Genomic DNA, 14628 nt, shown 5'->3' with positions numbered 1-14628 from the left:
AAAGTCAGGTTTGAAGGTAGGTAGGTCACTTCACCCCCAGGGGAAGCAGGGACTCCTACCACATGCATGAGCTTGGGTGTGAATGATCTAGAATGTGGATCAGCCTATTTCCCCTCAGAGCAGGGTAGGGGTAAGTTTCAGGTGGGGGGTTAGTGGGAGTCTGTCACTGTTTAGACTTTGGGAACAAAAAAGAAAGAAATTTCATCAGCAGAAGGCTGAGAAACCAGTAGAGGTAATATTTTGAGTATTACTTTATATTATCTTTACATAAAATTTTAAAAACTTTGTTGAAAACCCTTTTGATTAATAATCTGTCTCTGGAGAGCTCTAAATCTTTCACTCACTGCCTTACTTAAAAAAATAGAAAACAAAAAAATAACAGCCAAAAAACAAAAACAAACTAATCAACCAACTTAGGGCCTGAAAAGGAGAAACAGGCGTCCCCTAAACTGTGGCCAAAAATGTTCCTAGAGCACGTTCTTACCTTACTTTTTTCTTGCTTTATCAATTTAGAACATGACTTCCAATTATGGTAGATAAGAATTTAGTTCTTTTATTTCCCAATATCTCAGTTATATCACAGTTTTTGTTAAATCAGTAGTTAGTGCTTCTATATTATTATGTAAATATGTTTTTCTGCTGAGCTGTGAAGTACCTTATGATTACATTTCCTTTCTTGAACATTTTGTTTTTCCTGGAGCTGACAAGTCTTTCATCTTATCACTTGCTTCATTTTTTATTACCTACTGCTTATTATTCTCAAAGACTCCATTTTATAAGTAAAATCTCCTTCCCAGGGCCTGCCCAGCACTGTAGTGTTTAAGTTCGTGTGCTCTGCTTCGGCGGCCCAGGATTCATGTGTTCAGATCCCGGGTGTGGACCTACACCCTGCTCATCAAGCCATGCTGTGGTGGCTTCCCACATATAAAATAGAGGAAGAGTGGCACAGATGTTAGCTGAGGGACAACCTTCCTCAAGCAAAAAGAGGAAGATTGGCAACAGATGTTAGCTCAGGACCAATCTTCCTCACCACACACACACAAAAAAAACTCTTTCCTATACAAACATTAGATATCTGTTATTCCCACCCCATCTCCCTTTTTTCCTCGAAACCTCTCTGTTCTGGAGCCATCCATCCTCCGCTCCATCATGCGCTCTGGGCCTGCTGCAGAGCCAGCAATCTGGAACCTTTCCACTACTCCAATAGGTTCCCATGACAATAAAAGGACAATTTTTCGAGAACCTGCCTGTCTGAAAATATCCTAATTCTACTTCACACTTGATTTATAGTGCTGGGTACAGGATTCTAGGTTAGAATGATTTTCTTTTCTTTTAAGGCACTTTTTCATTCTCTTCTAGCTTTAAGTGCTGCTTTTAAGAAGTCTGATGCCTTTCTGATTCCCAGTCCTTTGCATGTGACTTTTCTTTTCTTCTCTGTAAGTTTTAGTATCTTATCTTTATCCCTGGCATTTCTACACTTCATGATGACCTGCCTGCACGTGAGACTATTTTTACTCCTTGCACTGGGTCATTGGCAGGCCCTTCCGTTTCAGAGACTCATGTCCTTCAGTTCTGGGAAATTAATCTGTTATTTGTTTGATAGTTTCCTCTTGCCTATTTTCTCTCTTCTGGAATGCCTATTAACCAGTTGTTGGACATCCTGGATTGATTCTCTAATTTTCTTACTTTTTCACCTATTGTCCAATTCACAGTATGTGTGTTATACTTTCTTGACTTTATCTTCTAACTCTTCTGGATTTTTTTTTTTTTTTTGCCATTGTAATTTTAATTTCTAAGAGCTTTTTGTTCTGATTTTTTATTTTTAAAAAGCAGTATCATGTTGTTTCAAGGATGCGGCTACCTTCTCTTATCTGAGAATCTTTATAAAAGCTTTTAATTTTAAAAGTATTCTTTTACCCTGTGCAGTATATATTGCCTCTTATTTCTTCTAGTTTCTTTTTGTTTTGGGCTCTGTCCATTATATAGGAGAATTTCCTCAAATGTCTGGTGATTTTTGGCAGTCAATTTACATTGTAAAGTAAGGCACTAAAATGCTGATTAAAAGTTCTATGTAAACACCCAGGGCTTGTTGGCTGGTGGCCTTCACTGTAGGACAATTAGGTGGCCAGGTAGCTTTTTTATTGAGAGACCCCCTCCCCAACCCCAGATGTCAACATCTGAAGTTCTTCCCTCTAGGGACATATAATTTCCAAATAAGTTCTGCAGGTTCTTGCTTGGGGGAGGGGAGAAAGAAGAGAGATGGCCGTACCAGGTCACCTGAGCTCCTCGAACAGTGCAGAGAAAACGACTGGGCAGACCCTGGAGTTCAGAGTGCAGACATTATCTGACACCAGTGCCTTTCACTCTGCCTGGAGTCCCCAAGGGGAGTGTGTCATCAGCTGACTTTCTCACAGATTCCTGTGAGGGTGGGGCAGGTGCAAGGGTCAGGGAGAGGACCTTAGGCCTAACTGCTGTGTATCCAGACTCTGAATTAACCCCTTTGTTTTCACCTCTCCCTGGCCTTCCACAATAGCTGATGATCCCACATCCTGACCCTTTCTGAGGTTGTGTAAGGCATATCATCTCATTTCTCACTTGTGACTCTTTCTGCAGGCTTTCTGTCCCTTTCTTGGGTTATACTTAACTCCTCTCTGCCAAGTCAGGCCCTCCTCCATCTACCATCTCTCATACACTCTGGTCTCCTCTCCCATTCTCTTGTAGATTTATAAATTTTCAATTCTTTTACTGTCATTTCAGTGGGTTTCTTTGGCTGGGGAGAGAGACAGACTGAAATGCTTATGTTCAATTTGCCATATTAACCCAAAGCCTCTTTAACGGCACCTTCTTCATTGGTTCGCTCTCATCAGCATTTAAAAAAAAAATTTATCTTATTGCAGTAAAAACTCTTAACATGAGATCTACCCTCTTAACACATTAAGTGTACAATATATTGTTGCTGACTATAATTTATCAGCATTTAAACATTCTCAAGTCTCTTCAATATTAAGGAAAACAGGACAATAAAAAATTTTCCCTTCATTCCATGTCTCCTTTCACCTACTGCATTCTCTTTTCCTTCACAGCCAAACTTCTTGAAACAGTTGCCCACTGTCTCACTTCGTCTTCAACACCCCTGCATTTCTCAATATACTGCCACTTACTTCCTACCCCCCACCCCCATCACTCCACTGAAACCGTTCTTGCAAAAGATACCCCACTGATAAATCCGACGGCCACTTCCTAGTCCTCACCTTACTTGACCTCCCAGTAACACTCGACACGGCTGTACTCCCTCCTTCTCGAAACACGCCCCTCCTTGGAGTTTCTGACCCTGTATTCTCCTTACATCTTCCTACTTCCGTGCAAATGGGATTCACACCCCTTAGCAGGGCTTACATGGTACAGACCATGCTTCCCACGCCAGCCTCACCTCCTGCCATGCCATATTCAAGTTCAGCTACGACACATGAAACCTCTTTCAGTTCCTAGAGCAAGCCATGTCCTATTTTTCTTCTGGTCTTTGTACAGCCCATTCACTTTTTTTTTTTTTTTAATAATTTTATTTATTTATTTATTTTCTCCCAAAGCCCCAGTAAATAGTTGTATGTCATAGCTGCACATCCTTCTAGTTGCTGCATGTGGGATGCGGCCCAGGCATGGCCAGAGAAGTGGTGCGTCGGTGCGTGCCCGGGATCCGAACCCGGGCCACCAGCAGCAGAGCGTGTGCACTTAACCGCTAAGCCACGGGGCCGGCCCACAGCCCATTCACTTTTATTTGGCCAATTTTGCCAATTCCCTATATTTGTGTGGAATGCCCCTCCTATGTGCTCCTAGAGCACCCTGTATTTCCACCACCAACATGTTCATTAAAAGATACTGCAACTGCCTGCTCACTTGTCCATGCTCCGTGAGGACCAGAACCTGTCTATGCTTTACCTTGTTTAAAGCTGTGTCACTAGAGCTCATACGATGGCTAGTGTACGGTAGGCATCCAATAAATGTCAGTTGAGTCAATGAATGAAGACACAATCAAGAAAAAAGGAGAATCAAATGCCCACAGGAAGATACAGATTATCATATTTTCTCTTTAATGGGTCAGCAGAGCAAATGAAATTACATATAAACCAAGTTTTGTCTATAGAAAAAAACTTTACACCGTAACCTAAGTTCTTCTGGCTGCCTTTTTCTATCTTCTTATCAGCGTATCTGACAAATGGTCACCATTTTTTGTACAAAAATAACCAACTGCAGAGTCAGAATATCAGAGCATCAATACACCATCCCCATAGGGCTTAGAGAAGGACAACTGTCTAAATGTTTCAGTATATTTTAAATTGACATATAGGTAAACCACAGAGTTTTGAAATGCTATGGGAGTGACAATGTTTTATTCTGGTAGTTATGGTATAATTTTGCTCACATACTAAAATAGGTCTTTTAAAGAAACACTTATCTTTTTCAGAAACATTTCTGAAAAAGAGGCAGATTAGCTCTGTCGAGAGAATAACCCATTAGGCTACTCAAACCATCAGTGTGGTAGGCTCTGAGGGGGAAAAACAAATCCCAGCTTAAGTAAAACTGGATTTCCAGCCTTTCTAGACTGTCATTTAATTAATATAAGCCAAAGTCTCAATGCTCAAATGACCCAAACACCTTCACTGTTTTATTGCCATGCTTATCACCAGCAAGTACCTTCTTCTTTGGTGCATAACAGAAGTCTTTCAAAGCATCTTGACATTTTAGCTTTTTTGAATTGTCTCTAATACCTGACCACATTTAGCCACAACTGAAGAGCCTATTACGCCTACCTGCAAATATATCTGTTTCTAAATGTGAACTATAATACATACCTTGCTAGATACCACATTCCCAGCTGGAAAAACTTAGAAAGAATTCAGAGGTTATGTCTAGTCTCTTGATGATGAACTATTATGTGAAAAAAAAAATGTTTTGAGCTCAGAAGGAAAAAAGAAGTGTTGTGATGAATTGCTTTCCATTTCACTTGTCTGAATAGATATTACTTTATTTCTACTAATATCTGAGTCTCTGCCCAAAAAAGAACTCATAGATTTATAACTGAAAAACTGTGTCTTCTCAAACAAAAAAAAAATCTCTCCATAGATAGATACTCTAAGCCAGGGAGAGGGAGAGAGGGAGGGATGGAGGGAGGGAGGGAAGGGGAGAGAGAGAGGGAGGGAGAGGGAGAGGGATGGAGAGACGAGAAGAATGGAGGGAAGGAAAGGGAGAGGGATGAGGGAGAGAGGAAAAGAGGGAAAGAGGGAGAGAGGGGAGAGAGAGAGAGGGAGGGTGGGAGGGAGGGAGAGAGGGAGGAGGGAGCGAGAGAGGGAGGAGGGAGGGAGGGAGACAGGGAGGGAGGGAGAGAGGGAGGGAAAGGGTTGGGGGGGGAGAGAGAAAGAGAGAGAGAGAGGGGCACTATACTTGCCTTCCCCCAGAGACACCCAACAGTAAATCAAAGGTGACCCTAGATATCATTTGCAGGGATGGGAGTCCTCCACAACAAAAAGCACGGATGGGAGTCCTCCACAACAAAAAGCACAAGTAAGGAAAAAGTTCCAAGATACAGACACTGTCCCAATACAACCAAAGCCCTGGGGACAGCAAGCACATTGGAGGCACTGCCTATAACCTTCCACTCTGGGCAGTGACTCTGAGAAAAGTAAACCTCTGCCCCGTAAGCCTGCTGGTGCTCAGTTCAACCACTTTTGCTTGTATTTAAATGTTAGAGAGTACGGAATTCACCCATGACAATCCCTCCGACCACCCATCACCACCATATATTCACATTCCCTCCAAAGATGGCAGGAAATCCCACACCCAGTTGATATTATATGTCTTGGACAGATTATGAGCTATTCATTAGCCCAAATATTCACATTGTTCCTTTCATCTTTTTCTTCAAAATTCAACCAACTATATGAAAATATATGCTAAAAATCTTGCTGATGGGTACACTGGATCCAGTCATTCCTTGGGTGCAAGCGCAAATGAGTAGTTATATGAGTAGTTAACTCAATGCATATTGTGGTTGACATCTTCCTCCATTACTGACCAGTTCTTAATTTTCAACAATCACAATCATTAGACCTTACACTGTAATACCATGTAATATATGCTGCGTCTTTTGACTAGACTCCTCCTCCTCCTTCATTTATCTGTCTAACTCCTATCTGGCTTCTCAGATAGGAGACACCACCTCTTCCACAACCCTTTCTTAACCAACCATACCCTTACTCCAATTTCTCACAATAGTCCTTCTCTTACTGAATTAGGTGTCCCTCCTCTGGGTTCCAATACCATCCTCTGCAAATTACCTTCATAGGAGCAATCACAGTACTCCGTTTATAAGACACATCTCCCCAACCAGTCTTTGAACTCCTCAAAGGCAAAGATTGTCCCTCACCTTTATGTTCCAGTTCATAGCACAGTGTCTGGCATTTAGTAGACATTCTAAAATGCGAGTGATTAAATGTATGATGACTTTAGACTTAGAAACAGAATTAGAGATCGGTCTTTACTTTTTTTTTTTCGTGAGGAGGACTAGCCCTGAGCTAACATCCAATGCTAATCCTCCCCTTTCTTCTTGAGGAAGATTGGCCCTGGGCTAACACACGTGCCCATCTTCCTATACTTTATATGGGATGCTGCCACAGCATGGCTTAACAAGCGGTGCGTTGGTGCGCGCCCGGGATCCGAATGTGCGAACCCCGGACCCCCGCAGCATAGTGTGCGCACTTAACCGCTGCGCCACTGGGCCGGCCCCAGAGATCGGTCTTTAGAAAACATTTAGTCCATCCCACTTCATCCAAAATTCCCCAAACAAGTATTTCCTAAAAGTTGTGCCAAGATGTTAAAACAAGGAAATCATTATCTATGTTCAATAAAACATACACATTTTCTAATGAAAATAGGATTAAATAAAAACCTTACCGGCAAAGTTCCAGGTAGAGATGCATCAAAAAAAGATACCAAAGAATTTGGAGGTGCTGCAAAGTGGACTTGAGATCCAGAGAAGAGTTTAGAATTGGAGGAAATCTGGGCATGAATTTCCAAACCTACCACAGCTGCCCATTCGTGTTCACTAAAGAGAAAGATATAATGGTTAAGAAGTAGTTAGATCTGTCACCATGCATGAATTTCTATGACACAATGTTATACACAATTCCTAAAACACAAATGTTAATTTCCTGTTTGTGTTTTTAACTTATTAAAAATTTATATCCTTACATTAAAAAATGTGTCGTATTGGTGACTAAATCAAAAGCAATTCATAAAGAACACCTACAAGACTGACAACATAAAATTCATTTAGAACATGGCATAAAGAGAGTTCACTGTACAAACAGGAAGGTGATAGAGAAAGGAACAATTTGGCATCTTAAAAGAATTTAGAAATGGGTATCAGGTGGTAACTGCTTGGCTGACCAGAGAAAAGCAGCATTTTCTAAATTAACTGTTCTTTATCAATTAGTCATTCAGTAAATGAAGAAAGCCAATCTTGCTAATATTTTTAGAATCAACATAAACATAAGGATTCTACTACTAAAGAAATAATGGTAAATAAATAGTTGCACAGCTCATTATTAAAAAAAAAAAAGGAAATTCTCAGTCATGGCTTGAATTCATTTCCTAACAATGGCTTGCAAATAATGACCAGAGTGACACATATAACAGATCACCACTAAATGATACTCTTCCTGGGAATTTTGTGCAAAGGAAAACATTAAACTATCAGAGCTGGCATTTTTTTATTCCCCCAAATCACTTGCAATTCCCGAGATCTAATTCCAGGGTCCTTTGCTTGTTTGTTCATACTTGATTGCTATCAAATCTAACAAGGTGTTAAACGCTATAATAATCTCTCTTATCTGGCCCCTCCTACTCTGTTGGGTCTGTATGAACATTCCACACACAAGTCTCTCCAGGTTCTTATAAGTGTACTTAATCCCTCTGAAACTCATGTATCCTGGACAACCTGCAGATGGCCTGTTTACACATACTCTGTCTATATTTTGTCTGTTCCTATCCTGCTTTTCTCCCAAGCAATTTTCTATATTATCTAGATTTTTATTTATACGTATTGGGTTTTGTTTCAATCATTTCAACACAAGTTCTATATCTGTAGTATTGTGAGAAGATTAATTCCTTCTTTTTAAGGTTTGGAAGCACAGCCTGTAATTGAGAGGAATTAAACAAAGAACTCATCAGAAACTCTGCATTCACTAAAACATTATTCAAAGTATTTTTGCAGTTTCTTTACATGAGAGAAAAAACACTTTCCATTCACAGTGAGACTACCTAATTTACGAAAAGAATAGCAACTGAATTCTTCCGGACATTTTCCCTCTGTTTCTCCAACTGAGAAGCAAAAATAATGCCAACCTAACTATCTCAAAGGATAAACAGAATATTAGACACGTGCCTTATGTTTCTGTGTAAAAAGAAACCACTTAGGTCTTATATAGTGAAGTATAAACAGTTGTTCAGAAGATATCTAGCAAAATAAGCAAAACTCTCTGCATAACCAGAGGGAAGATCTCTTGTATTGGCTGCATCCTCCTAGGTCTAGACACGATGTTCAACATGAAACGCCTCCAGAGACCGGTGGTGTTTTCTGACTTATGATATTACGCCATCACTATCCACAGCTTGCAGGTAAAGGCTCCCTTTCTACCTTTAGAACATTGCTGGCCCATAGCAGCGCTAAACTAACGTCAGCTAATTAAGATCCCGCTTCTAGTGTCACCAGCCCCACTGCTGGTGCTATTAGTAAGGCGACTGAATCCACTCTTCTATCTGTGCAGCTTTAGATTCAAGAAAACCTCTGCGAGTTTACACGCGCCAATTCCTCAAATATGCCTATCTATTTGAAGACAGTGGCTTACGTGTGGGGGCGGGGCTGACAGAGGGCCTGTTTCGTGCTTTCAGGACTCCAAGTTATAGCCTAACACCCTCCCGCCAATCAGAACGCCTAGATTGAAGGCTGGGCTGTAGTGGCCATCATCTCCCCAGTCCCGTAGTTCCACCTCACACTTAAGTGGGCAGTAATGGTATGAAATAGTATACCCCTTCCTTGGCTTCTGGGCCGTGATGCGGGGCTGCTGAGCCACTGAGCTCTGTCCCCTTTTCCCGCTGGACGTGCACCCAGTCGCAGCCCCTCTTCCGTAGCGAGAACCGCCGTCAATGCAGGCTAAAGCCCAACGCCCTACAGGACAGCACCAGCGCAGCATGGGACCCGCCATCGCCTCTGCCGCAGTTCTGGTCAGATGACACAGCCACCCTCTGCCGCGAGGTTCCCTGGGAAGCGTAGTTCTGGAACTGTATAAAAACTCTGTCGGCTCGGACCGGAAGACTACTATTCCCGGTGAGCACTGCGACTAGAAGCCTACCGGAACCCTGGCGTGGAGGGGAGGGAAGGAGAACTCGAGGAGAGGGAGAAAGGGTTTCTGGGTCGGGAGGTGTGACTCCTCCTAGCGGGGAGTTGGAGAGGGTTGTTGCTGTGAGCGTGTGAGTTTGAGTCAGAGCTGGTGGTGTCGGAGATCCAAAGCTAAGAAACCTGGCCGCGATTTTATACCCCAATTAACCTTTCGAGCTGAAGTCAATGACCTTGACATCTCTGGGAAGATTTCCTGAACCCCCAAACTCAGTTATTTTCTCTTTCCTCTTTGCCACTTCACACACCAATTTGTGTATTAATGCAACAAATACTTATTTGCGTGCCTACTATATGGCAGGCACAGTTCGTAGGCACTGGGGATACAGTAGTCAGCAAGACAGTTATGGCCCCTATGCTCATGGAGCTCACTTTCTTGGGAGAAGAGACATACAGAAAAGTTAACAAAAATAGGATATTTTTATGTAGGTAATAAGTGATATATTTAAGTAGAGATGCTTGGAGACAGACAGATTCAACCTTCAGGTGCATTTTAACTTATTCTACTTTTTGTTCTTTGCCAGTATTTGAAATACTCTCTTTATATATGAGGAAGCCGTGATAGCAGATACCATCATCCCAGTGGACTTCTATTTTCCTACTTCCAAACTCATACTCAGAGAAAACTCCCACTGATTTCTTGTATTTGAACACACAATTTAGAATAGCCATTCAGGCATTCTCTATCATATCACCCTATTTTAATTCTCCACATAGTGCTTATGACTATCTGATGTTTATCTTCTGTCTCCACAAGCTCCTTGAGAATGAGGAATTTGTCTGTCTTATTCAACACAGTATTACCAGAGTACAAAGTAGGCCCCTCAAAAATATTTGTTGAATGAAGTAGTGCAGTGTGGAGAATGCATTTGACAAAGGATGGAGTGGATGCCCTTTGGAGTAGTAGTTGTTTAGGAGGGAGGTAATGAAATAGTGTGGTGGTAGAGGCAAAGAGAAATTGACCTATGTGAGATAGATATAGGAGGGAAGATAGGAGGACTTGGTCATGGATTGGATATGATGGTGGAAGACTAGGTGGGGTCAAGTAACTCCTGGATTTCTGGCTTGTACAACTGGATGGCTAATGGAGTTATTTACTGAGATAAGGAAACATGTTTGCAGGAAAATATGAGTTTGGTTGCCTTGGAGACACACAAGTAGAGAAGTCAAGTAGGCATCATTGATGCCTAACTCTGAGTATGTAGCAGGGGAAAAAACTGCGTGCTCTATGTACTTCACACTGATAGATTTTCAGCTATTGATGAATACCTATTGATTTGATAGCTGTAACTTATGACCTAGTTCCATTAATACTCTTGTACTGCTATGATATTATGCAATTTAATTCCTCCTTGGAGGCAGTTGTTTAAGTTACTCTCCTTAAAATTGTCATCATTTACTTTTTTTATCCTTTCTATTTTTTCATCCACTATCACTGATCCAAATTGCTACACCAGAAATGTTTTCACATGACCAAAAATGAAAATGAGAGAAATAACAGAGTGCTAAGTAGAGGTGGAGATTTGTTTCAAAATTTATTTCTGATTATGTATTGCCCTTTTTATCAGATTCAGATCACTCTTTAGATCCTTTATTAGTATCTCGCCTCTGAGTTTCCACATTTCCCACCTTTACACTAGGTAAGCTTGCTTTCTTTTTCGTATTTAGCTCCTCAGGTTTTTCTGGCCAGACTGGGGATCAGGAGAGTTGCCTCTGATCACAGCATGTTTCCACCTTTGATAAGACTTCAGAGGAGAGAGGAATCCTGTATCTTGGGAGTGAGCATGGGCATCTTTTAGCCAAAAGGAGAGGGAGATCCTTGCTACCTTACCACTGGTAATCAGCGTACTTAGGAGGCAATTCACTCCCTGAAATGAAGGGTTGAGGGTGTTTTGAAAACCACTATAGGAAAGAGCAGGAGACCTAATGAAAATCCTAATTTTATGGGCAAAATGCACTATAATGGAAAATCATCTTTGTTTATGAAGCACTATTATGCAGTGATAGCATATCATTTCAAAGGCTCCCACCCCACCACTAGAGGGAGAGAAAATCCTATGCATGTACGTGTATTTGATTCCCTTCACGAATGGAAACCTTCCAGTTCTATATCTATTACACAGCCCTTTCAAAATCCCACAAGAGCTAATGGCTCCTTTCTCCCCCAAGATTATCTGTCATTTCCAGAAATGCTCATTGGTTTCCTCATGCTCTGTCTAGTGTCTAGGAGTGTACTGTCTTCCAAGTGCCGCTCCTGCCTTGCTCCTTAGCTAGTCAGGTGCTCCCCCAAACCTCCTGCCTTGGGACCATTTCTCACCTTCCTTCTGCATGCCAAATCTGATATCTGTCAGAACTCTTACAGACAGCTCTCTAGCTGAGAGAGCTATTTTGGTTCCACCGAAAAGGTGGCTGTCATCTGGAAGACACAAGAGATTTTCATTTTCATTTCTTTCTTTCTTCTTTTTTTTTTTTTTTGTGAGGAAGATCAGCCCTGAGCTAACATCCATGCCAATCCTCCTCTTTTTGCTGAGGAAGACTGGCCCTGGGCTAACATCTGTGCCCACCTTCCTCCACTTTATATGGGATGCCGCCACAGTGTGGCTTGACAAGTGGTGAGCGCCCGGGATCCGAACCCGGGGCCGCCAGCAACGGAGTGCGCGCACTTAACTGCTGCGCCATGGGGCCGGCCTGAGATTTTCATTTTCAAGAAGCTCAGAAGGTAGCAGGACAGGGTTTCTAACAAAAATATTTTCTTAGGGAGAGTTTCTCAGCTTTTATTTTATTCACATAATTGACACAGTACAAATAAATTTAGAACAAGTTTTTTAAACGATATGTAAGCCAGAGCAGAATTTCGAGTTGTTTCTTATAAATGGCAATAGTTAGGAAGTATGTCTAAAATAACATACTTGGTTTTGTGTAGTATTCTTTAGAAAATCTTTGAATGTCAGAGTTGGAACAAACTTGTTTATCTCTGCATTTGACTCAGAATCCCCAGGTATCTATATAAACACATTGATTTCTGAACACAAATCATTTTTTTTCCCCAAGTCTTAAGTCATGTTTAATTGTAATCACTCCTTTTCTCATTCTTTAACTGGTTTGCAATGGGGAAAATGATGTGAAAACATGATATTTCAGGATTTATAATTTCTTCAGTAACATGGGTACAATGTGAGCAATGTGAGGGAATGATATAAGTGGTTCTAAGTTTCCATTTTTTAAAATGAGGTAAATAATTATAATGGAAACATTAAAACTGCAGATAAAATTAAAAGGAGATAGTTTCCACCGTTCATTTTATTGATATATCATGGCAATGTATCTCAAAATCTATTTGTATATAATTTTGAATCTTAAAATTGTGTTAGCTAACCTGTTCTTTGATTAACTACTTTTGTCCTGTGGAAACAAAGGCAGTGCTTTAAAGATGTTTAGCAAACTCATAAACAAAATACCCCTTGCAGTCTAACAGAGCCGAATGTGGAGGGTATCTTAGTATTTCTTAACACAGCGAGAGTTTAGTTCCTCTGTGGGACTGTTACTTTCTATCTGTTCTATGGTTATAGCACTCAGCCTGCTGTCTTGAATTTTATGCCATGTGGGGAGGGTAACTAGGTTAGTATAAATTCTGTAAAAAAAGAAAAAAATCCATTTAGGGTGATGTAAGTATGACAAAAATTGACAGCATCATTTTCACGTAGGAAGAACATTGGCACTAGAGGAAGTCCTGTTTGTGAAAAAGCGTTCTGAAAACATACAGTTCCTTCTTAGAAAAACCACATTTTAAGATCCAGTTAAGTGTTATTAGGGGAAGAAGAAAGACTGGGAATACGTGCATGCTGGGCAATCGGGAGAACAGGATTCATTTCCTTTTATTTTACCGTTAAGTCTTGATTCTGATAAAATACTGATGTGGAGGGAACAATTGCTTTCTCTAGAAGATTGCTTTGAGGCAAAGAAATCTATAACTTTTTCTTCCTTTGCAATGCAGGGAAATAGAACACCCTGTCCAATGTCTTTGTAGAGATGAAGTGCCATCTGGGGAAGATGAGGGCAGCACATTGCTGCTATTAGGCTTGCCCGGCCTATAAACTGTAATCTCTCCACGTCCTTCCTTCTTCTATCTGGTCTCAAGGGATGGTGTGCTGTTTGCTCAGGCTTTTGTTTTTCTAGAAATCTGACTAATCCTGGAAGCAAACAGGAATTATGTGTAAGAAAGAAGCTCCGCCTCTGCACATCTCCATGACTCACCACTTACTTGAAAGAGGATACTCCTGAGTCACAGTATGGGTGGTAGAACATGTTACGCTCTGTGTCCCCGTAAGTTATGTTTAGCATGTGGTCAACTCCCTGCCATGCACTACGAAACGCTCTCTTTTGTGTTTTGCCATTGGGTATTTGGCCTTGAAAGTTACAAAGCTTGTATACATACACATGCACACGCACATACACACGTGCACACACACTTCTAAGCAGTATCTTGTTTCAGGATTATGCACAAATAATGATCAATAGCTTTTAGATTCCAAAGCAGATGATTTTTTTTTAGGTCAGATGGTTCTCTTGATTTTAAGTCTGAAGATTCTGAAGAGTAAAAGTATGACGTTAAAGAACTATGCCACCAAGACACATGAGCATTGATGACATTTTTCCCTCAGTGAATGAACTCCTACTTGATAATTGAAGGGAAGATGTATCAGAGTCCACCAGGGTGGTACCGAAGAGAATAGAAAGGTTTATCTTACACATCCTGCCAAGTAATCAGTGTCATTGCCTGTGAGTATCTGAACCGGGATCTCTGTAACTAGGCTGCCCTTGAACCAAGAGTGGGTGGGCTGCGCGAAGCAATAAAGGCTGAAATCTTGTTGGTAGCAGAGCCTTCAGGGCTCACCACAGTTTAACGTATGGCCATTGAGCGGAAATTTAGTGCTCCATGAAGAGGTGCCAGATTGAATTAAAATCAAGCAGCTCAATTCAAACACATTAGCAATCAAATGATATAACTCCTGAGATAAATGCAAAGAGAGAGGCAGAAAAAAGTTCCCAGCAATTCGTGAATACTAATTAGGGAGGGAAAGACCAGCACAGACATTATTCTTGTCTCCTTGGAGTCTGACTCTAGATTCTAATCTCTAGATTCTAATTCACTGATAAGATTTGATAACTTGACCCAA

General features: G+C 41.1%; 1 protein-coding gene across 3 annotated transcripts in view; it reads right to left on the bottom strand.

Annotated features, from left to right (window-relative positions):
* GATB (glutamyl-tRNA amidotransferase subunit B) overlaps positions 1–9283 on the bottom strand; it is a 77111-nt gene extending 67828 nt beyond the window's left edge. For 2 of the 3 annotated variants that reach the window (XR_015553805.1, XM_004420914.3), the window contains exons 1-2: positions 9085–9283; positions 6949–7099 (exon numbers count right to left, since the gene is read on the bottom strand). Coding sequence is in view for 1 of the 3 variants with exons in the window: in XM_004420914.3 (XP_004420971.1) it covers positions 6949–7099; positions 9085–9260 (327 nt within the window). In the remaining 2 variants the exon portion in view is untranslated. Of the gene's footprint in view, positions 1–6948; positions 7100–9084 lie in introns of those variants that run through there. The other variant, XM_087437538.1, reaches the window with a different exon arrangement.
* Between the last annotated feature and the right edge of the window lie 5345 nt (positions 9284–14628).

Source organism: Ceratotherium simum, chromosome 12, assembly GCF_057802395.1.
Source record: "Ceratotherium simum simum isolate JZ-2026a chromosome 12, ASM5780239v1, whole genome shotgun sequence".
Classification (NCBI taxonomy): domain Eukaryota; kingdom Metazoa; phylum Chordata; class Mammalia; order Perissodactyla; family Rhinocerotidae; genus Ceratotherium; species Ceratotherium simum.
The sequence above is the reverse complement of the archived record's forward strand: the minus strand, read 5'-3'. Positions and strand labels throughout refer to the sequence as shown.